Source organism: Schistocerca americana, chromosome 1 (genome assembly GCF_021461395.2).
Source record: "Schistocerca americana isolate TAMUIC-IGC-003095 chromosome 1, iqSchAmer2.1, whole genome shotgun sequence".
In the NCBI taxonomy this organism is placed as follows: domain Eukaryota; kingdom Metazoa; phylum Arthropoda; class Insecta; order Orthoptera; family Acrididae; genus Schistocerca; species Schistocerca americana.
The window spans coordinates 306,858,739-306,883,060 of NC_060119.1; the positions used below are offsets into that span (position 1 = coordinate 306,858,739).

General features: G+C 43.9%; 1 protein-coding gene across 1 annotated transcript in view; it reads right to left on the minus strand.

Moving 5' to 3' along the window:
- LOC124545457 (2-oxoglutarate dehydrogenase, mitochondrial-like) overlaps positions 1–24,322 on the minus strand; it is a 162,509-nt gene that overhangs the window by 23,438 nt on the left and 114,749 nt on the right. The window contains exons 12-13 of the mRNA XM_047124423.1: positions 19,865–19,995; positions 4,212–4,359 (exon numbers count right to left, since the gene is read on the minus strand). Of these exons, the coding sequence (XP_046980379.1) occupies positions 4,212–4,359; positions 19,865–19,995 (279 nt within the window). The remainder of the gene's footprint in view (positions 1–4,211; positions 4,360–19,864; positions 19,996–24,322) is intronic.

Consider the following 24,322-nt stretch of genomic DNA (forward strand, 5'->3'; position numbering starts at 1 on the left):
GCAAAATACTAATACGACTCATTTGCAGAAGAATGGAAAGCCTGACAGAAGGCGAGGTCGGGGAAGATGAGTTTGGGCTGCGGGTAAATGTAAGAATCTTCGCGGCAATACTGATCCTGAGGGTTAACCTTGGACGACAGACTGAAGAAAGGCAAACCGACATTTATAGCACTTGGAGACTTATAGAAAGCTTTTCATTTGGAGTTTGTACGGAAACCACGCCTTGGATATAAAAGTCGAAGGAACTGATAGGGGGCAGTAGCTAAGAAGAGCATGCGAGTGTATATTCTGGAATTATTTTTACAAGGAGCAAAAGGTTATACGCTATGCAAGTTGTACGGAAACCAGACGGCTATTATAAGAATCGAAGGGTATGAAAGGGAAGCACTGGCTGAGAAGAGAGTGAGACAGGGGTGTAGACCATCCCCCATGTTGTTCAGTCTGCACACTAAGAAGTAAAGGAAACCAAACAGAAATTTAGAAACGGGAGTTCGCGGAGAAGAAATAAGAACTCTTACGGTTTTCTCATACACTGTTTTCTGTCAGAAACAACAAAAGACCTGTAAGATCAGTTCAGTGAAACAAATAGTCTCTTAAAAAGAGATTATGAGATGAAAATCGACAACAGTATAACAGGGACAATGGAATACGGTCGAATTTTTTTTTTACATGGGGAAATGCCACAGCCACTTTGGGATTGCCCACGCCACACTGGAAGGCGGTTCCGGGTGTTCTGTTGGCGTCACGATGGCGGAAACAGCAGGACAGGAAGTTCTGGGCCCGCCCTGACGCTTTCCATTGCTATCTCTCCGACTCGTGCAGAGTCTGGGCGCCCAAGCGGAAACGGGGCACGACCCACCATGGACACCGCGAAGGCCGGCTATACGAAGCTCTTACAGTGGGGCAACCTAGGCAGCCTATAAACCTCTTCCATTTATACTCAACAAGCACAGCGGCAGCCACAGGAGAGCACCTGCCTCCCCCGCCCCTCCCTCCCGCAGCCTTGTTCCTAGACAATTTGTAACCTTCCTCACTACGCATACAAACGCATAATTTCAGTATCAATTAGAAGGGAGTGAGAACATACCATGGATATTGGCAATCAGATTAGTAGCAAGTGCACCCAGTATCATTTGTCGTGAAATCTCAAAACTATTTCGCCTCAAACAGTTGTTCTCCTTGCAACTGGAAACTTACACCGATGGCCATTAAAATTGCTACACCACGAAGATGACGTCCTACAGGCGCGAAATTTAACCGACATGAAGAAGATGCTGTGATATGCAAATGATTAGCTTTTCAGAGTATTCACACAAAGCCTGTGCCGGTAGCGATACCTACAACTTGCTGACATGAGGAAAGTTTCGAACCTATTTCTCATACACAAACAGCAGTTGACCGGCGTTGTCTGGTGAGACGTTGTTGTGATGCCTCGTGTAAGGAGGAGAAATGCGTACCATCACGTTTCCGACTTTGATAAAGGTCGGATTGTAGCCTATCGAGATTGCGGTTTATGGTATCGCGACATTGTTGCTCGCGTTGGTCGAGATCCAATGACTGTTAGCAGAATATGGAATCGGTGGGTTCAGGAGGGTAATACGGAACGCCGTTCTGGATCCCAACGGCCTCGTATCACTAGCAGTCGAGTAGACAGGCATCTTATCCGCATGGCTGTGACGGATCGTGCAGCCTCGTCTTGATCCCTGAGTGAACAGATGGGGACGTTTGCAAGACAACAACCATCTGCACGAACAGTTCGACGAGGTTTGCAGCAGCATGGACTATCAGCTCGGAGACCGTGGCTGCGGTTACCCTTGACGCTGACATCACAGACAGGAGCGCCTGCGATGGTGTACTCGAGGACGAACCTGGGTGCACGAATGGCATAACGTCATTTTTTCGGATGAATCCGGGATCCGTTTACAGCACCATGATGGTCGCATCTGTGTTTGGCAACATCGCGGTGAACGCACATTGGAAGCGTGTATTCGTCATCGCCATACTGGCGTATCACCCGGCGTGATGGTATGGTGTGCCATTGGTTACACGTCTCGGTCACCTCTTGTTCACATTGACGGCACTTTGAACAGTGGACGTTACATTTCAGATGTTTTACGACCCGTGGCTCTACCATTCATTTGATCCCTGCGAAACCCTACATTTCAGCAGGATACTGCACGACCGCATGTTGCAGGTCCTGTAACGGCCTCCCTGGATGTTCGACTGCTGCCCTGGCCAGCACATTCTCCAGATCTCTCACCAACTGAAAACGTTTTGTCAATGGTGGCCGAGCAACTGGCTCGTCACAATACGCCAGTCACTACTCTTGATGAACTGTGGTATCTTGTTGAAGCCGCACGGGCAGCTGTACCTGTACACGCCATCCAAGCTCTGTTTGACTCAATGCCCAGGCGTATCAAGGCCGTTATTACGGCCAGAGGTGGTTGTTCTGGGTACTGATTTCTAAGGATCTATGCACCAAAATTGCGTGAAAATGTAATCACATGTCAGTTCTAGTATAATATATTTGTCCAATGGATACCCGTTTATCATCTGCATTTCTTCTTGGTGTAGCAATTTGGATGGCCAGTAGTGTATTTCGCCTCAAACAGTTGTTCTCCTTCGAACTGGAAATTTATTTAGCTCAGTAGCACACCTACACTTACTATCGAAACTACGATCGTATCGGGTATCCAGGTGAAGTTTGTCACTGGTTTGAGGATTTCTTGCCAGGGGAGCACATGAATACTATCCTAGACGAAGGATCGTCGGCAGATGTAGAAGGAACTTCGCATATAAGCCGTGGAAGTGTGTTGAGACCTTTGCTGTTCATGTTATATATCAATGACCTCGCAGACAATACTAATAATACCCTTAGACATGTATGAACGTCCGAAGGAACAGACACTGCTGACGATTGACAGCCGCATTAAATCAGGAAATGTATTCACAAATTGCGAATACAGGACCATCCCAGCCATACGATTTACTGGAAAGAAATGAACATTTGTGTCGGACCGGGACTCAGCTCAGATTTCCCGCTTTATGAGAGCGGTCGAGTTATCAACTTCGGCTGCCTGAGCTTGCTTCCAGGACCGACACAAACCTCCATACGTCACCATGCGTCCCCATCATGCACTCGCACAATCGCTGTGATTCCCGCACGGGAAAACATTTATTATTATCATGACCTTTGCCTGGGGACGTAAATACTATTTGTAGTGTGTGTTTAAAGATCTTTTAGACGTGCTTGCATTTTCGAAGAAGCACTGCATCGAAATTTACACACTGTCAAGTACAGTCACTGCGCTAATGTGTTTCATGCAAAAACCAAGCTAAATTGACGATAAAATTAAATAAGTCTCTCCCTACGCAAGAATAGCATGATTGTGCGAGCACTATGCGAAGCACTACACGTGCGCTATGTTTTAGAACACTTTATCGTACTTGCACACAGGATTTACTGTACATTTAGACAGCTTAGGTACTCTCCTACTGTCCTGGGAGGTGAAAAGGAGATTGATAACCTTAGCTGTTTTGTCTCCGTAAACACTCAGTCAGAATTAGGAGTTGCGAAAAAGAGATTACACTAATTGCTGCGCGCACGAAAGCACCTCTCATTGCTGCTGTCTATAAACTCGTACACATTATTATGGACACTATACATGTAGAAACTGACATTAGACACTATTCTTTAACCATATCCTATTTAAAAACGAAATGTAGTGGAGACTTAGTTGAGTTAACGAATAAATTCTATCAGTACGTATCTCAGGTCGCTGCACAGTATATTTAGTAGTTGTTCGAATCATTGATGGGTCCAGAAAATTCTTCGCGATTTTACAAGCAACTGTTTTTCAAGCGTCCTCTTTCATAAACAAACTACGTGATTAGCGTGCCAGATGCTGCCGACAACTACTGCTGGGGAGCACTGTGGTCGCGTATCACGCGAGGAACACAACGCGTGACATGTAGTAGGTTGTTTCAGAACGTGCAGCAACCACGACGGATACTAAATCTGGCGTGCTTCGCGATGAAAACAAGTGTTAGGACAGCTTAAGAAAGACTGAGTTTTCCCCTCAGCCACGAGTAACATTTCACGGGACGCCATGTAAGCTCCGAGGACGAAACGGAAGGAACATTTCGACGCTTCAGTACATACTGTGCAGTCGGAGGTGTAGCAGATAGTGACACTTGCAGTATGTAGATACCCTCCGCGATGTCGTAGAGGCTGGAGAGCATGTCTGGGTGCCGCAGAAGAGCCTTGTGGGTGAGCAACACCAGCGGCTTGCGTAGCGGCATGGCGACCTGCCTCCTCAGCGCGTGGAACAGGTTGGCCGGCGACGAGCAGCACACCACCTGTCAACACAGTTTCTTCTCAACAAATAAACTGCTCAAAAAATCACGCGAAAGACTTGCATAATCAGGATCTTTTATTTAATTTTTTATCGGAGACATCTTTATCTGTACTCTTTTGATAACACTGTTACAACATGTTTGGCAAAAGGCAGATACTGACATACCAATATCATGAATTGAAAGAAAAATTACGAGAGTAATCCCAAAAGTAAGGTCTCCTATTTTTTTTATAAGTACATGAACCTGTTTATTTCTGCAATCGTTTACATTAGTTTACAGCTTGAACTTTTAGCTATTTTTCGACATAATCACCATTTCTGTCGATGCATTTTTGTAGACGCGGTTCTGAATTGCCCATTTGAGTTTTTTCAGAGTCTCGCAGTACCTGTCAGCGTTGATTGTGGCCCCAGTGGGCATAAAGTCGCCCAACAATACCCCTTTCCGATCCCAAAAAAAGGTTGTCATCACTTTACCGACAGACTGTGCTTGTTTGAATTTCCATGTCATACCAGCTCGCCGCCATGCTGTTCAAAAAGTTATGAACCTCTTCTTTCACCTCGTCGTCGGAGCTAAATCTCTTTCCGGCCAAATGTTCTTTTAACCTAGGGAACAGGTGATAGTCACTGGGCGCCAAGTCAGGACTATAGGGTGGGTGGGTGATTATGTTCCACTGAAACTGTTGCAAGAGAGCAACAGTTTGCCGAGCGATGTGTGGGCGAGCGTTGTCATGGAGAATGTGTACGCCCTTGCTCAACATTCCTCTTCTCCGGTTCTGAATTGCCCGTTTGAGTTTTTTCAGAGTCTCGCAGTACCTGTCAGCGTTTATTGTGGACCCAGTGGGCATAAAGTCGCCCAACAATACCCCTTTCCGATCCCAAAAAACGATTGTCATCACTTTACCGGCAGACTGTGCTTGTTTGAATTTCCGCGGCTTTGGCGAAGAAGGATGCCGCCACTGGCGTGATTGTTGCTTGGTCTCAGGTGTAAAGTGGTATGCCCAGGTTTCGTCACCCGTGACAATTGAGTCCAGAAAGTTGTCCTGTTCGGCTGCAAGCCGGTGAAGAAATGCGGGGAAGCATCAACTAGTTGCCGCAAGTGGTCCTCAGTCAGCATGCGTGGCACCTATTTTGCGCACACCTTGCGGCAGTTCAATGTTTCCCTTAAAATTCTGTGAGCGGTGCTTCGGGAGACCTCAGGAACCAACGTGCAGAGATCATCCAGGGTGATCCGCCGATCTTCACGCATGCTTTGCTCAACCTTCTACATTGTCTTCTCAGAAACTGACGGTCTCCCGCTCCTTTATTCGTCGTGAAGTTCGGTCCGACCACCTGCAAACTCTCTACACCACTTACGAACATTTTTGACATCCATGCACGACTCACCATACACTGCCGCCAATTGGCGATGGATTTCAATCGGCGCAGTGCCCTTTGCGTTCAAAAACCGAATGACTGTGAGCAATTCGCACTTGGCGGTAACATCCAACGGGGGCTCCATTCTCAACGGCTGCCAATCCAAGACTGAGCGACTCAGCGCGGCGTGCGCATGTTTACACACAGCGCTTGAAGCACTCTTCACAACAGTGTGACCAACTGCCACACAAACAGAGTTCTGTAGTTATAAGAAAAATAGGAGACCTTACTTTTGGGATTACCCTCGTTGTATGGGATTTAATATTGGACAGCTTGAATGCAGAAGTGATGTTGAACGTGAAAAAGTGGCTTTAGTCCGATGTGAATATTATTCTGTTCTACTTCGCTTCATTCAAATATCAGACCTGCAGGTTGAAGACTGGATAGCTATGTATCACTATCACGCCAGTGGAAAAAGGATTTTGTTCAACTAGCGTAATTATATTAAGCAGAGGGAATGTAACAGTTGGTCAAGACATTGAAATAAGTGATTGTGGTCGTATTATATCGATACTTGTTTCTTCACCCTATTGTCATGTGCAAAGGAATTGGGCAAGGGAACGTCAGGAATGGAACCCGATGGGTTTCTTTTCCGACAAGTGCAAGATTTGTCCGACACCCGATGATCGTCGTAAAAGAGTGAGGAGGCAGCCACGTACAAATGCAGGTAGGTGGATCAGTCATGTTTTGGACATCTATCATGTACGGTCTCGGACGCCTCTCATAGTTATCTAGGGTAATTTGAGAGCTGTGAAGCATCTGAACAGCATCCTTGAACCTGTTGTCCAGCCTCACAGTCAACATTTCGGCATTCCATTCGTATTTCAAGTCGATGATGTACGCGTACGTGTTTGGAACCAACTGAAACTTGCAGTCCATTATCGAGGAAGCGTTCTCAGACAAGGGATGACCTTAGCAGTGACTCCATCGATAAGTGGTGCTAGCCTGAAGAGCAACATCTCGACAGCCTTGTGCAGCCCAGTCAGTGAAGAAAAATTAGGGGAAGAAATCGTGCAGTCGCAAATTTTTGCAGTGCTAGGAGGCAGTGTCCTGAACAAAAGTAAACAACCTGACCGGTGGTGTGCAAGCGTTGTGGTGGGGGCTAAGGGGCGTTTAAAGGTCACTTATTTATGTTTTCTCTCGAATGACTCAGATGAAACGTTGGGAGGCATCGTTAATGCAAGGAAAAAGTTTCTCGGATTGGTATTGACGGCAGCGACATTTTATTTCTGTTACGTTGTTACATGTTACGCAATCATGCATACGAAGTTTCCATTTGACCTGCGAAGCTGTATTGCTCACACGACTTTTTAAAGTAGTATTATTGTATAGTATGTGATCAAAAATGTCCAGACACCTAATAGCGGATATTCCACCCTTCGCCAGCACAACAGCCTGAACTCTGCAGGCGACACTTCCATTGAGGAGTCTGAATGCCTCTGGAGCAATGGTAGCCCGTTCTTCTTCAATAGCAGAAACCAGAGAATGTAGTGAGGTTGGACACTTGGGACTGGTGCAAAGTCTAGTTCTAATTCACCCCAAAGGCGTTCCGTTACGTTTACGTCGGTACTCTAAACAAACCAGTCATTATCCACAAACCGTTGCCACACAGATGCTGCTTTATGACAGGGTGCGTTGCCTTTCTTAAACAATCATCGTCTCTGAACTGCTCCTCCATTGTACGGAGTACACAATACCGTAAAAAGTGTTCATATCCTTCCACATTTAGCGTTTTCTTTAGCGCACTAAGCAGGAACGCTGTACCCCATTTTGGTTTTTTGCTCCCTACAGGGCGATTGTGTTATATGGACATCTGACAAGAATCTGCATCTCACCAGTGAGTCCCTGCACTGATCTTACGCAACTTTTTTTTACAACCACCCTCTGCAATGGTCGGTAGTCCCTTCCTGAGGGTACATGAGGTCTGCCCGCTGTTGATTTATCACTGGTTGTTCCTTCGCGTTTCCCCTTCACAGTCGCGCCACCAACAGTAGACAGATTAGGAAGATATGAAATATGGATTTGTTGCTCAGGTAACATCCAATGACTAGCCTACGTTGGAAGTCACTGAGCTCACCTTAACGACCCATTCTGCTGTTCTACTTCTCTACAGACAACACAAAACTCTCCGCTTCTGTTTATACGTCGGAGTCGCCTCTGGTGACAAGTAGTAGTCAGTTCCGCATCACAGGGAGGTGTCCGGATGGTTTTGACCAGATACTGTATATACACACATCAAGAAACGTTTTGCGTCAACTCGGTTCCGAGAGTTCCGGAACCTCTACAGAAAATTGGAATAGAGATCAGTATAAACATAATTTCCTCATTTTTATTGCTCATGAAAACCACACATTGCATGTTGTACCACCATACAGAGAGACGATCAGAGGTGGCGGTCCAGATTGCTGTACACACCGGTACCTCTAATACCCAGTAGCACGTCCTCTTGCATTGATGCATGCCTGTATTCGTCGTGGCATACTACCCACAAGTTCATCAAAGCACTGTTGGTCCAGATTGACCCACACGTCAACGGCGATTCGGCGTAGATCCCTCAGAGTGATTCGTGGAACACGTCGTCCGTAAACAGCCCTTTTCAGTCTATCCCAGCCATGTTCGATAGGGTTCATATGTGGAGAAGATGTTGGCCACTAGTACAGCGGCGTCGTTATCCTGAAGGAAGTCATTCACAAGATGTACACGATGGGAGCGCGAATTGTCGTCCTTGAAGACAAATGCCTCGCCAATATTCTCGCGATGCGGTTGAACTATCGGTCGGCGGATGACATTCACGTATCGTACAGCCGTTACGGCGCCTTCCATGACCACCAGGGGCGTACGTCGGCCCCACATAATGCCACCACAAAACAGCAGGGAACCTCCACTACGCTGCACTCGCTGGGCAGTGTGCCTAAGGCGTTCAGCCTGACCGGGTTGCCTCCAAACATATCTCCGACGATTGGCTGGTTGAAGTATATGCGACACTCATAGGTGAAGAGAACGTGAGCCAATCCCGAGCGGTCCATTCGGCATGTTGTTGGGAACATCTGTAACGCGTTGCAAGGTGGCGTAGTTGGAAAGATGGATCTCGCCATGGACGTCGGGAGTGAAGCTGCGCATCATGCAGCCTATTGCGCACAGTGTGAGTCGTAACACGACGTCCTGTGGCTGCACGAAAAGCATTATTCAACCTGGCAGCGTTCCTGTCAGGGTTCGTCCGAGCCATAATCCGTAGGTAGCAGTCATCCACTGCAGTAGTAGCCCTTGGGCGGCCTGAGCGAGGCATGTCATCGACAGTTCCTTTCTCTCTATATCTCCTCCATGTCCGAACAACACCGCTTTGATTCACTCCGAGATGCCTGGACACTTCCCTTGTTGAGAGCCCTTTCTGGTACAAAGTAACAATGCGGATGCGATCAAACCGCGGTATTGACCGTCTAGGCATGGTTGAACTACACCACAACGCGAGTCGTGTATCTCCTTCCTGGTGGAATGAGTGGAACTGATCGGTTGTCAGACCCCCTCCCTCTAATAGGCGCTGCTCATGCTTGATTGTTTAAATCTTTGGACGGGTTTAGTGACATCTCTGAACAGTCAAAGGGACTGTGTCTGTGATATGATATCCACAGTCAACGTCTATCTTCAGGAATTCTGGGAACCGGGATGATGGAATTTTTTTTATGTTCGAATTTCTCCCAAATGGAGAAACTAGAGCAATATAATACCATAATCACCGTTGTCTTTGACGATTTATTGACAACGGAAATTCATTGGACGCCTGTGAATGTATGTATGGTCACTTGCAACAGTTGTGAAATGAGTGATCGATTTCAAATGACGCTTCCCGTCCCCTATTCGCCTGGTTTGACGTCCTGCGTCTTCTGCTTACTCCCATAACTAAAGAAATACCAGCTGGAAAAACTTTTAAGTCCAATAAAGTGATGGAAGTCATAGAAAGAATTGGCAGACGTTGAAGAATTCAGTGTACTGGGCTCAAATAGACTATGGCCGTAAACGAACCCATTTTTGAAGTAAAAACACAGTTTTCATAGGCACTTCGAGAAGTTCTCTTCCACTATGTGGAAAAAATTGAGTTTAATCATGGCAATACTTTATGCTGTAGACGTGAAAAACGCCATTTATTAATTTAGTCTCCGACTGACACTGAATGGATTACTACGTTACTGACGCACACGTTGAGTGCTACTACGCCGCAAAGTTCCGGCTACTCAGTGGTAAACGAACAACAGACAGTGGAATTAGCGAGCCAAACCTATACCATCTGTCGGTAGTTAAATTCGTCAAATACGCTCGGAATAACAACCCACAAAATTGCGAAAGAAAATCTGGTTTCGTTAGTATTATCTTAGTAATTTGACGGCTGTGGGCGTCTACTGAAGCCTTACAAGAAACTGCCAGACAGCAGGGACGTGGCTGGATTTCTCAAGCGCTGTGGCCTTCGCGTCGAGTGCTCCGGTGGCGCATAGCTGACAGTATTTATGCTTCCCCGATGAAATCTAGATCGGGCATCGTTGTTTGCCGTGAACAGAACAAATAAAAGTAAACAAGTTCATTAGATAGCAGGGTCGTCGTGGCATAAGTAGACAGTTCCAAACGTCCCAAAGTCAGGTGCGTTTCGCAGACAAGAGCCAGCTAATTATCACCGCCTCTGAGCAGTCCAGTCGACAACACTAAACACAAGCATGTCCGTAGCATACAGCGGCTGATCGACGAGATGCGGTACTGCCAAAAGCAGTGTATGCACTAGCGGCTGGCAGCTACTGTTGCGAGCTTCATTACTGGAACATTATCTCTTACGGTTTGGGTTGAATTTATTTTACGAAGTGTTTTTTCTTCAAAATTTTTTGGAACGTTGATCCAGGAAAACTGCGATCTATTAATATTAATATTTAGTAAACACTGTCGTAGTCGCATTTAAGTTGTTAATTTTTGGTTTTAGATGACCGGTTTCGATCTTCTAAAGTGATCATCATCAGATTCACTTTCTATGAGGAGAATAAGACATAATGCTTCAGTTACAATTCAAACAGACATTAATATACAGGGTGATTCAAAAAGAATACCACAACTTTAGGAATTTAAAACTCTGCAACGACAAAAGGCAGAGCTGAGCACTATCTGTCAGCGAATTAAGGGAGCTATAAAGTTTCATTTAGTTGTACATTTGTTCGCTTGAGGCGCTGTTGACTAGGCGTCAGCGTCAGTTGATGCTAAGATGGCGACCGCTCAACAGAAAGCTTTTTGTGTTATTGAGTACGGCAGAAGTGAATCGACGACAGTTGTTCAGCGTGCATTTCGAACGAAGTATGGTGTTAAACCTCCTGATAGGTGGTGTATTAAACGTTGGTATAAACAGTTTACAGAGAATGGGTGTTTGTGCAAAGGGAAAAGTTCTGGACGGCCGAGAACGAGTGATGAAAATGTAGCACGCATCCAGCAAACATTTGTTCGCAGCCCAGGAAAATCGACTCGCAGAGCTAGCAGAGAGCTGCAAATTCCACAATCAACTGTATGGAGAGTCCTACGAAAAAGGTTAGTTATGAAACCTGAACGTCAACTACCCGAGGCGATGGATCGGCCGCCAGGCAGCCCGTGACAGAGCACTTCATCACTGGCCTCCAAGAAGCCCTGATCTTACCCCCTGCGATTTTTTCTTATGGGGGTATGTTAAGGATATGGTGTTTCGGCCACCTCTCCCAGCCACCATTGATGATTTGAAACGAGAAATAACAGCAGCTATCCAAACTGTTACGCCTGATATGCTACAGAGAGTGTGGAACGAGTTAGAGTATCGGGTTGATATTGCTCGAGTGTCTGGAGGGGGCCATATTGAACATCTCTGAACTTGTTTTTGAGTGAAAAAGAACCTTTTTAAATACTCTTTGTAATGATGTATAACAGAAGGTTATATTATGTTTCTTTCATTAAATACACATTTTTAAAGTTGTGGTATTCTTTTTGAATCACCCTGTACAATAATGTAGTAAAAGGGCGCAACATGATATACCGTTGATGAGAGTAGGAATCGCTAGCGTGGAACAGGTCCGTCCGTGCTGGCAAGGAGAAGGTTGCTACCGGTAGTTAAATAGCGGAAGCCCCGCCCATTGTCTCTAGCATAACGTCATTCGTAGCCAATGGCCGTGAGACTTTGATTACATTGTGTGAAGAACATGTATTAGATGTATAATTATTAGGAGTTCGATCTTTGAGAGCGGTATTTTCGTGTTGTAAAGTAGAACATGCATGATAAAAACGACGAAATGGAGAAAGTATCACTACCCAATGACAGGGCTCATTTAAACGTGGGCTGCCTTCTGCAGGATCTTCCGGTAAACATAAACATAACAAAGACGGTCGGCAGGACGCCAGCTTGATAAGCAAGGAGACGATATACGTTCCGCCATTAATCAAAGACGCTATGGGTACCCATTGGCAAGAAGGATGCCAACTAGTAACCATGGAAACAATGTGTAATCGATAACTATCTTCATTTGCTAACAGATGTATGTAACAATCTGCAGCTAGTGTGGCACACTTATGTAACACATATTTTACGTAAATTAGCTGCTTTTTATGTCGTTAAGTTTGCCTAGATATAATTGGTCTTTGTTTAAACGGCCTAGTCACTGCTTACAAGGAAAATACAGACCTAAATCATGGATTGCAAGACGTACAGCCATTCTGTATTAGTGCAGGGTACATGAATATATCAAGAGTGCACCAGATTCTGCCTCGAAACAAGCTTTAGCTGCAAAGAGCGATAAAATTAGTAACAATTGCAAGGTGGTACGGCAACAGCTATCCTGTATGGCCATTTGCTAAATATTTACATATGTACGTACTTTTTGCAGTTCGTTACAGCGTTACGTTTGGACAGACATAACATTTATCATTTAAATAGCCGTGCCACTGTTTAGAATTATACTAATGCTACCTTACAGATGACAAAATATACACGCAACTTTCATACAAATGCATGAGAATTCAAATGACTGTAGATCTTCGATAAGCCGTAGTCGCAGAGAACGATAAAATACACCAATTCGTCACAATTATTAATTTTATCGTTCTCTGCGGATACGACTTATGTTTTATTCCTCTTCACGGAATGTAGATCTGATGATGATCTATTTAAAAGATCGGAACCGGTCATCTAAAAACGAAAATTAACAACTTAAATGCAGCCACGACTGTGTTTACTAAATAAGTTTTTTCTTCAGTCTAACCATTGGTCCCTATTGCCACTACCGAAGCCGCGAGGGGGACCATGTGACCGTACAAGATAGGCTGACCGCATGCAAGAGGCCACGAACGCGGAGCTAATCCCCAGGAGTGGTGATAGCTGTTCTTGCTGACATCACCAATGGACTCCGACCGGCGCAAAACATTTTCGGCCACTCAAAACAAAAAACATGTAGTCAAACTGTCTGTGTAGCACATACATTTTCTTCTCGTCCTGTTCAGAAGAGATTAACCATGTATTTGAAATGGGTAAAGAACACCATTCACAAGTTACAGAAACAGAAGGACGATGAGAGTCCCACGAACACAGCTCTTTCGAAGTCATTAGAAACATAAGACTATCTCAGTTGGAAAACGCTGGAAAGGCCAACGACTGTGGTCTATGTAAAAGAATAATCCTGATGTTCGCTTCAAGTGATTGCTATTACTTGATCAGCAATCATTCGACTGGTCCGATGTGACCCGCCACGAATTCCTCTCCTGTGTCAACCTTTTCTTCTCAGAGTAGCGCTTAAAACCAATCCCCTCCATTACTTGTTGGATATATTCCAATTTCAGTATTCCTTACAGATTTTACCCCATATAGTCCCCTCTATACCACCGAAAATACTTCTTGATTTCTTAAGACATGTCCTTTCATCCTGTCCCTTTCGATTGTCAGCGTTTTTTTCATATTCCTCTCCTCACCGATCTGTGAAGAATCTCGTCATTTCTTATCTATTCATCTAATAATCAACATCCTTCTGTAGCACCCCATCTTCAATTTTCTTCTTTTCTGATACTCCCACTGTCCACACAGTATTGTGCTCCAAACGTTCGTTCTTAGAAATATATTCCTCAAATTAAGGCCTATATTTCGTGTTAATAGACTTGTCTTGGTCAGGAATGCCCGATTTGCCAGTGATAGTCTGCTTTTCATATCGTCCTCGCTTCATCCGTCATGCGTAATTTTGCTTCCAAGGTAGCAGAATTTGTTCACTTCATCTACTTCAAGGTTTCCAATTTTGATGTTGCGTTTATCGTTATTGTCATTTCTGCTAGTCCCCATTACTTTCATCAAAATGTTTATTCCACCAACTGTTCCTGCAATTCTTCGCCACTTTAACTGAGGATAGCAATATCAACAGCGACTTTTATCATCGATATTCTTTCACTCTGAATTTGAATCCCACTCTTGGACCTTTACAGAAACCCAAATCTGGATTGCCGGAAGGGGTTTTGATCACCATTTCTTCCAGTTTCAAGTCCAGTCCCGTAACCTTTGCACAGCATTTCTCGATACATAAATACATATCACTGTGTTGTACATGAGACACTGTTTACCTGGAAGCTACCGTCACGGTATCCTGTTGCCTTTGGGACGGGAAACAGCCCCTAAAAGCGAAAGAATCTCAATGATCAACTATACGAGGATGCAAATGACACAGGAACCACAACATTAAAGACACATGAAGTGTATCCAGAGGACATGCAGTCTTTTTTTAAGTGGAGAAAAAAAGAATAATTTTTGTGTTAAGTACTTGTTGGGTACATAGTTCTGCGTAGTCAGCGCGTACACAACTTTCCCACTAGAGCGCGCCCCGCTAAGCACAACAGCGCAGGCGCAGCGCTCGTCTGTCTCTGCACTACGAGATGGCGCTATCTTAGAGACGGAACAAATTCTGCTTCCGCCGATCCGCATATTAATATGTAACGCAGCCAATGAGATTGCTGCTAATGAAGAACCTTTTCTCCTCGTGGATCACACTCGCGCAGTGATACATGAACGCGCCAGGTATTATAACTAGTGTACAGACCTCCGATTAGTCAGACTGCATTTGTCTGCATTAGTCTGTACCAGCCTGCATTTGTCTGTACCAGTCTATAGTCAAGTTTCAGTCTGCGCCTAATAAGATTGTCATATTCCTGTACATAGCCATGAAGAGAAATGTATAGACACTTTGTCAAGTATCAGAGATATGTGAGAATAAGATTAACGTACCAAGACCAAAGGAACTTCAGATTGTCAATTGTAAATAGCATCCAGAATCAAGTTAAGTAATGTTTATGCTTGTTATTAATTTAATAAATGTGTGTGAAAATTAATCAAGTTCTGTTTAAAGTTGGCCACCATCAATCTGCTACTCTAAGCGTGCAAGTGGCATTTCTATCGTCTGACGTAATGGCAGAAGATAAACACGCCATGATAAGACCACGAGACATATTGCTGACACTCGCCTACTTCGTTAGAGCGACAAGTCAAATAATCTGATGGTGTGTGTACCAAAGGTCTTACAGTACGCACACCACAGTACTTGTATTGCGCATCCTATGAGGAAAGGATAACATTTTTTGGCCTGGGGATGGAAGGCCCTTTGTTCCCAGTGATTAGATTACGTCCCTGAAGTATGAGTCAGGAAGGTTTGCATAACACATTGTCGACGACTCCAGTAATCTCTTCATTGGAGTCAAAATACCTCCCAGCCACAAATTTGTTTTAATGTTGAAGTAGGAGGAAACCAAAGAGTTTTAAATGTGAATAGGATGGATGTTCAATCACTTCATACTTCTTATATCTCAGTTTTCACACTGCTCTTGTGGGTGAGTGAATTTTCCTTGTGAAATGTTAATCAATTATTTTATTATTATTATTACTGTATTATTATTATTATTATTATTTGCGAAATAATCAATAATAAGAATCCCCTTTACATCCGATAAGACAGGCTGTGGCTAATGAAGTCGACATTACATTTTTGGCGCTGGGTCTCTGAGTTCCACTCACTGCTTTGATTTAGTTTCTGGCTTGATGTGGCGGATATAAGTCTCATCCGCAATAACCAGTCTACGCAGAAAATCGATATGCAGCAGGCTTTTGGAATATATATTGTGTTCGAACATTATGAACTACCTCGAAGAAAACGGTCTATTGACACACAGTCGACATGGATTTAGAAAACATCGCTCCTGTGAAAAACAACTAGCCCTTTGAGTGCTACTGACAAAGGATTTCAGATTGATTCCGTATTTCTGGATTTCCGGAAGGCTTTTGACACTGTACCACACAAGCGGCTTGTAGTGAAATTGCGTGCTTATGGAATATCGTCTGAGTTATGTGACTTGGTTCGTGATGTCCTGTCAGAGAAATAACGGAAAGTCATCTAGTACAACAGAAGTGATTTCCGGCGTTCCCCAAGGTAGTGTTACAGGCCCTTTGCTGTTTCTTACCTATACAAACGATTTGGGAGACTATCTGAGGTGCCGTCTTATGTTGTTTGCAGATGACACCGTCGTTTATCGGCTAATAAAGTCATCATAAGATCCAAACAAATTGCAAAACGATTTAGAAAAGATATTGTATGGTGCGAAAATTGGCAGTTGACCCTAAAAAACGAAAAGCGTGAGGTCATCCACATAAGTGCTAAAAGGAATCCGTTAAACTTCGGTCACACGATAAATCAGTCAAATCTAAAGGCCGTAAAGTAAACTAAATACCTAGGAATTACAATTACGAACAACTTAAACTGGAATGAACGCATTGAATATGTTGCGGGGAAGGATAACCAAAGACTGCGTTTTATTGGCATGACACTTAGAAAATGTAACAGGTCTACTAAGGAGACTACTTACACTATTCTTGTCCGCCCTGTTTTAGAATACTGCTTCGCGGTATGGGATCCTTACAGGTAGGATTGACGGAATACATCGAAAGAGTTCAAAGACGGGCAGCACGTTTTGTATTATCGCGAAATAGGGGAGAGAGTGTCACTGAAATGATACAGGATTAGGCGTGGACATCATTAAAACAAAGGCGTTTTTCGTCGCGGCGGAATCTACTCATGAAATTACAACCAACTACTTCCTCCTTCGAATGAGAAAATATTTTGTTGACACCGACCTACATAGGGAGAAACGATCATCATAATAAAATAAAGGAAATCAGAGTTCGTACGGAAATATACAGGTGTCCGTTCTTTCCGCGCGCTATACGAGATTGGAATAATAGAGAATTGTGAAGGTAATTCGATGAACCCTCTGCCAGGCACCTAAATGTAACTTGCAGAGTATCCATGTAGATGCAGATGTAGAAAATCAATTACATTCTTTCTACAATGGTCGGTAAAATGTTAAGAATTTCAGTTTCACATTACTTTTGGTCAACATTCAATAAACGTGAATCCGCTTTGTACAAAGTTTTCTCGTCGGAGCTTCTTCACGTAGAATGTACCATATTTACTCTTCTGATATTCCTATTGTGTCAGGTGTTACAACTGTGCCAGGTGTTTCGTCCAATACAATATTTTGCAGTTTCTTGATGTTTTCGACGGCGTTCCTTGTTTCCAAACGTCCTTCGCGTGCATGATCTTCAAGATAAGTGCAACTGCGTATGTATATAACCACCTATTTCTCAACGGTTGATATATAAGAAGAAGACTCCCGTCAGCAAGGATAGATTTTTTTCTTAGCGATAACCTGTCGATTCCTAACCGGAACAATCTTCATAAAGGACGTACCGAAGGGCCTACTTTAAATAGCCACATGAACAGAACTATTTAGCAGTTCGAGTTGACTAACACTATTACGCAATAAATACCAAAACGAGAAAAAAATTTCACTGATCCTCAACATCATTTCCGTACAGCACCGAAAAAATATTGGATCTGCCGATACTACTCGTCTTCTTTGATCCGCCGGCCGGTGTGGCCGTGCGGTTCTAGGCGCTACAGTCTGGAACCACGTGACCGCTACGGTCGCAGGTTCGAATCCTGCCTTGGGCATGGATGTGTGTGATATCCTTAGGTTAGTTGGGTTTAAGTAATTCTAAGTTCTAGGGGACTGATGGCCTCAGAAGATAAGTCCCATAATGCTCAGAGCCATTTGAACCATTTTTCTTTGATCCATCACTTTATCAAAATGGCGAACATAAAACACCAACCGAAATCTTATTTGTGTAAAATATCCATTCGTGTGTTACGTCAGCTGACAAACAAACTAACCTAGACCTCTGACTATGGTAGAGATCATTACGTCACAAAAAGTAAGACTTTTCATTTTTATTTGTTGTCTTCGTCAAGTCGCAATCAAAGAATCACTCTCCGAGCTAACCCAGACCTATGGCTACACTACATTTAGGGCTAACATCACAAACTTAGTTTCCAAAAATTAATGTAAAAGCCAAGTAAATAACGTCGGTGTTTTATTTTCTGTCTCCGTCTGGGTGCAACTGGTGGCGCACGCCGCAACATATTAATGCGTTGGTGCATAAGTTCGTAGCTTATTTCGTAAGTTTAATGAATACAAGAGAAACACATAACAAAGACTTTAGTCATCGGTAATATATTCTCCTTGATTATTTACAAGTCTGCCAACGCTGGGGTAACTTTTCGATTCCGCGACTGCAGAAACAAGGCGGTATTGAGGCAGAGAACTCGTCGAGCCATGTTCGGAGCATATTTTTATCCTGAAAGGAAGTTCTTTGAAGGTTGTTCGATAGAGAGCGAAAATCAGAGGACGCAAGATCCCAACATAGCTCCTGTCAGTCTAGTAGAATGCGAGGCGGGCATTGTTGTGGAACAGCACCACTTCACGCAGTCTTCCTGGTCGTTGTTCTTGGATTGCGTCTCCTAGACGTCTCAGCTGTTGACAATAAACGTCAACAGTGGTGGCTACACGCTGGGAAAGCAATTCGTAGCACACCACACCGTTGCTGTTCCACCGGATGCAAAACATTATCAAAAATTGTTCAAATGGCTCTGAGCACTAAGGGACCTAACATCTAAGGTCATCAGTCCCCTAGACTTAGAACTACTTAAACCTAACTAACCTAAGGACATCACACACATCCATGCCAGACGCAGGATTCGAACCTGCGACCGTAGCAAAACATTATCTTTTACAGATACTAGCAGATTTTTATACAGGTAGTTGCTGCTCTGTTTAGGATCAATCACTCCTTTATTTTCTTTACGTTACGACAAAGACACAACTTCTCGTCACCAGTAACGATACAGGACAGAAATGGTCAGTGTTTTTCGCGAACCAATTGATGACAAGCAAGCAAAGACGCACATATGGCCACCTACTGATTTTGTCTTAGAACATGCGGTACCCATACACCCGATTTTTGAACCTTCCCCATTGCATGCAAGTGTCGCACGATAGTGGAATAATTACAGTTCATCACATCTGCCAGTCCTCGAGTACACTGGCGTGATCTACATCTACATGACTACTGCACAGATCACAATTAAGTGCCTGGCACTTCATAATAATTCTCTATTATTCCACTCTCGAACAGTGCTCTGTTTTCCACTATTTTATTATGGTAATCACTTCTCCCTATGTAGGTCGGCGTCAACAAAAAATTTTCGCATTCGGAGGAGAAAGTTGGTGATTGAAATTTCGTGAGAAGATCCTGCTGCAACGAGAAACGCCTTTCTTTTAATGATGTCCACCTCGAATTCTGTGTCATGTCCGTCACACTCTCTCCCCTATTGCTCGATAATCAAATCGACTTTCTTGTCATTTCCTGTGCAATGGATTTACCTCCACACACGGCGCAAACGGTTCTGGCTGCCTCTGCTGCAGTCACCCCTCTCAAACGGAAGACTGTGCCGGAAATGTTCCGATTTCTCCACTTGGCACCCCATTTTCTAGCACCCACAGCTCCACTCACTACCTCCAAATGACAAACTGACAATATGGAAACTCAACTAGCTAGAGAGAACCACAAACAATGACAGTCGGAAAATAAACCCATAGCAATCGAAATACCAACATGCAAAACAAAAACGCTACGAACTTGCGCATTACCCTACTACGTCACGGCCTGTGTCGGTAGACTGACTGACCTGGAGGTTGGTGTCGCGCAGCTGCTGCAGGAAGGCGCCGGGCTTGGCCAGCTCCTTGGCGCGCTGCGCGTCGTCGGCGCACAGCTGCAGGAAGCGCTCGACGCGGGCGCTCGAGTGCTCCGGGCCTTCGCCTGCACACGCCGCGCCCAGCGCACACTCAAACACAGATACTGCAGACCTATAACTCTACATGCACGCCCAATACGTTTCCGGGAGAAAGTCAAATACCTCGGTGTCTGGCTGGGCCGGAAATTACTCTGGGGGGACCACATACAACACATGACCAACCGAGCAAGCGCGAGGCTCAAACAGCTCTACCCTATGCTCAACAGGCGTAGCACACTGAACAGAAGGGTGTCGAGGTCCATGGACATGACACTTATTCGACCCCTGATGACGTACGCAACTCCTGTCTGGGGATACGCTGCGCCTACAAGCCTACGCCGTCTGCAGCTCATACAAAACAAAGTACTCAAAATCATAACCAATGCTCCACGATACACACGCATCGCGGACCTTCACCGGGAATACCGACTTGAGACTCTCACGGAGGTAATCCACAAACTCACCACAAGACTATACAGAAACTCCAGACATTCGCAGAACCCGTTTATTCTGAATCTGGGGAACTACGACTACAACCATAGATGGAAACGTAAAAGACCAGAAGACATACTTGCAAGGACATAACATCTATGGCCAAGCACACGCTAACACAACAGTACTGGTGAGCCCCTGTTAATCAGACGCCATTACTGGATATCCAGCTGGAACACACTGCCGAATAACCGTCACCACGCAGGGAAGCCGTACCGTACACTGCATGCAGATATATAACGATCTTGATTGTTCCAGGAATGCAGCGGCAGAAGCAAACTGGGTTACATCGCCATCGCTTGCCACGGTAATGATGCGTGATACCCGTACTAACAAATCCAACCTTGCATGAACTATCGCAGCTAGTAAGCCACTACTGCTCTTATTACCCATCCCACTGTCGCAGAGGTTTTTTTTTCCCACGGCACGAGCCATGGCACTTTTTTCCCTCTGCTCTTCAAATTGCTACCCTCATTCGCGTTTCGTCCACTGTCTATCACCTGATGGACCGTGTTAATGCGTAGTCTTACCCAGACGCACGGATAACATCACAGCCCAGCATCCTGTGATCCACTTACTAGATAACTAACATGTTGACGGAGGGGCAGTAGAACTCTGGTCTGGTCACCACGTTGGTGCGGGCGTGGAGGGGCCGGCCACATCCACCTTTATCCTACCACCTCGTATCGTAGTCTCCCAAAAGAGACCGAATTAATTAATTCGCGAGGAGGAAACTGTATCACATCGGAATAAATGTACACTAATGTTTGTGAAAACAGTTGCAGCGGGATGTATGTTACTGCAACGCGCCTTAAGCCAAATGTTAGGTATATGACAATATACAAAGTATTACGACTGGGGAATTGTGCGTAACGTTTGACTTGTAAAATTGCCATCAGAAAACAGTAGTAAGGACACTAGTAGCTGTATACATACTCGTATGTATGCTGTAATTTCAGGCGTTTTATGTAGTGCCATTAAGAATGTTTGCGCCTTACTGGCCCGAACTATGTACTTACTTGTGCTGGCCTTGATTCGTGTGTTAACCCACTAATTCCCATGAGGATACAGCTTCATTGAAATACGTTATGTGTTCAGCATACAACAAACCAACTTCGTGGGCTAACGGAAGATTACGATTCCCCGTTCATTTCGGTAATGTTTGTTCCGATCTTCGGCTTTCAAGTATGAGATTTGCTCGGATAATAACGCGATACTCTATGGCAGTTACGAAATTTTATAGCTTTCCAAAGTTGTCGATAACGTAACAACATTTTTGCATTTGTCTGTATGATAGTGTGTTGTTACGAAAACTAGTTATGCTCAAGATTTCGCTTTAGAATAACCTAGATTCAAAATTGAGTTTGTACGTTCGCAAAATGTAATCTGATTTTTATTTATTTTTATATTATTCATGATCAATGTCAGGTGGACAAGAATTCTTTTTTCAAATTTAATTTACATAAAGACAAACAAAACTTTACTCTTCATCAAACTGAGAGCCGCCCTTGTATGTCACAAAAACAATTAATTTCGTCAGAAACAATTTATTTTGCGTAAAATATTAATACTGCAATATGTAAATAAACCTGGTGAAGTGGCATATACTGAAATTTTACATTTTTATTTTACAATTGTGGCAAAGAAATTTTATTACTACTATTGTTCAGAGATTTTCAAAAGCACGAAATAATATAATTTTACTCAGAATTTTCAGTAACACAAAAGCCAGATGCAGTGATACTCTACAATTTGAACAAACAGCTTCTAGAACATTCTGCAAAAATAGATTTTGATAGAACTGAAAGTGCATCAAGCCTATTAGTGTGCATTTAGCCTGCGATAAGGCTGCATTCTATAGTCAGTCTGCGGTTACTAACTGTACTGCGCGACTAATGTCTTTTCTTCGGAGAAATTACGCGCTAATGCCTTTCTTGTGTGTAAAAACTACACACCATACGCCACGCTGCCCTAATTGCTAACTGCCGGAAGCAACGGCCAAAGATCACCTTGCAACTGAGAACGACTCTCGAATCAATGGCAATGATCTAGATGCCAAAAGCTTAGAGAGGTAAAAAAAATTGATTAAGCAATTCACGCACGATGGAAGGATATGAGCGATGTTAAACAGCATCCTTTAAAATCCTCTAAACGTCGTGACACCGAAGCGACGATGGTCAGGATATGTTCGTTGGGAATCTCCTTCCAAATTGTTTAATATGTGAGTCCACCAAACATTAACAGTGGTTGGTGAAGGATCGCGAAGAACAAGTTTCCAACCAATCATATCTGATAGATAACATGTTATGTGAAAAAAACAACAAAAACAGTGAATTAATGGCACTTATCGTTCTTTGAAGAAAATCAATGGCCACAAATCGCCGGGTACTGTTCTGCCGAAGGAACACTCTTGGAGTTGTCTTGAGGAAGGGCAGCTCCTCGGGCTCTGAAACATCCATGAAGCAGAGCTTGATGTTGAGCTTTCCTCCAATACGAGGGCGTGCTGACAAGACCTTGGCTTTTCGTAGTTAGAACTGCCGTAGATTAATTCTGATGTTTAACCACTAAACGTTGTTCCTTATATTATATGTGATAGTAATTGCGTAGGAATAGCTTTGGTTTTTATTTTTCTGGGCAAATTTGAAGTGAACGAGGCACAAGAAAACAGAGAATTCACAGTGAAAGAGAGTCATACTGTGATTAAGAATCTTTTTTTAAAAAAGGGAACACGGCCAAACAAATTTGGGATATGTCTGATACATGGGTAGTAACTGCTCTACCTACTCCAGTATCAAAAATTGCATTGCTTCGTTTAGAACAGGGCATTTCAGCACTGAAGATGGAAAACGTCCCGGAAAGCCAACTCAAATGACAGTTTCGGAAACCATTCATGTTGTTCATTCCATGGTCTTGGACGATCACAGGATAGCTGCTAAAAAGACAGCAGGGAGCCTGGGCATATCCCAACAACGTGTGGGTTATATTATTCCAGAGATTTTGGACATGAAGAAGCTCGCAGCCAAATGGGTTTCCAAACATATCAAAGCAGACCAGACGTGTGATATTGTGATTGCTTCACAGTCCGTTTTGGTCCAATTTCGCCGGGATTCTGTAGATTTTTGATCGTGTCGTCACCATGGATGAACCATGGAGATATACTTACGATCCACAGACCAAAGAACAGTCCAAAGAATAGACACAGTGATTCTCCATGTCGAAAATAGTTGAAAACACAAAGACCAACAGAGAAGTTGCTCGCATCCTTCTTTTGGGATAAAGATGGAATTCTGCTTATTGACTGCTTGCAACACGGTAAAATCATCATGGCACAGTGCCATGTTAAACACGGCGACAAACTGAAGCAGCAATTGGCCTCCACACATCGAAAAAATCTGAGAAAAAGAATGGCTTGCAGCAAAATCGAATTATTTTTCAGATGTTTTAAAGCATCTGGAACGAAGGTATCATAAATGTTTTGAACTCAAGGTGGAATATGTTGAGTAAATAATTTTTTTGAAATCCATAATAGCATTTTTCTTTATAAAGCCAGGGACGCATCGGCATCCCTTCGTACGTGGGATTCGAGATTACTTACTCAATTCATATTCTCCCCGAACTATCACGCTCAGCATTTATTTGCTGTACGCTCAACAACGCGAAGCAGTCGTTTCATTCATCTGGTGCAACTTTGTCTTTGCATAAATTCTTGTTTAGGCTTTGAAGAGAGTAGTCGATAGGAGCAATGCAATAAATTCGCAATTTTGGTAAGTTTCCATAAGAGTAACGCAAAAGCTGCCGCGTCTGGGGAACGAAGTGCCTGTGCAAAGCGTCCATCTCGATCTGACTTGACACTGGGGCATT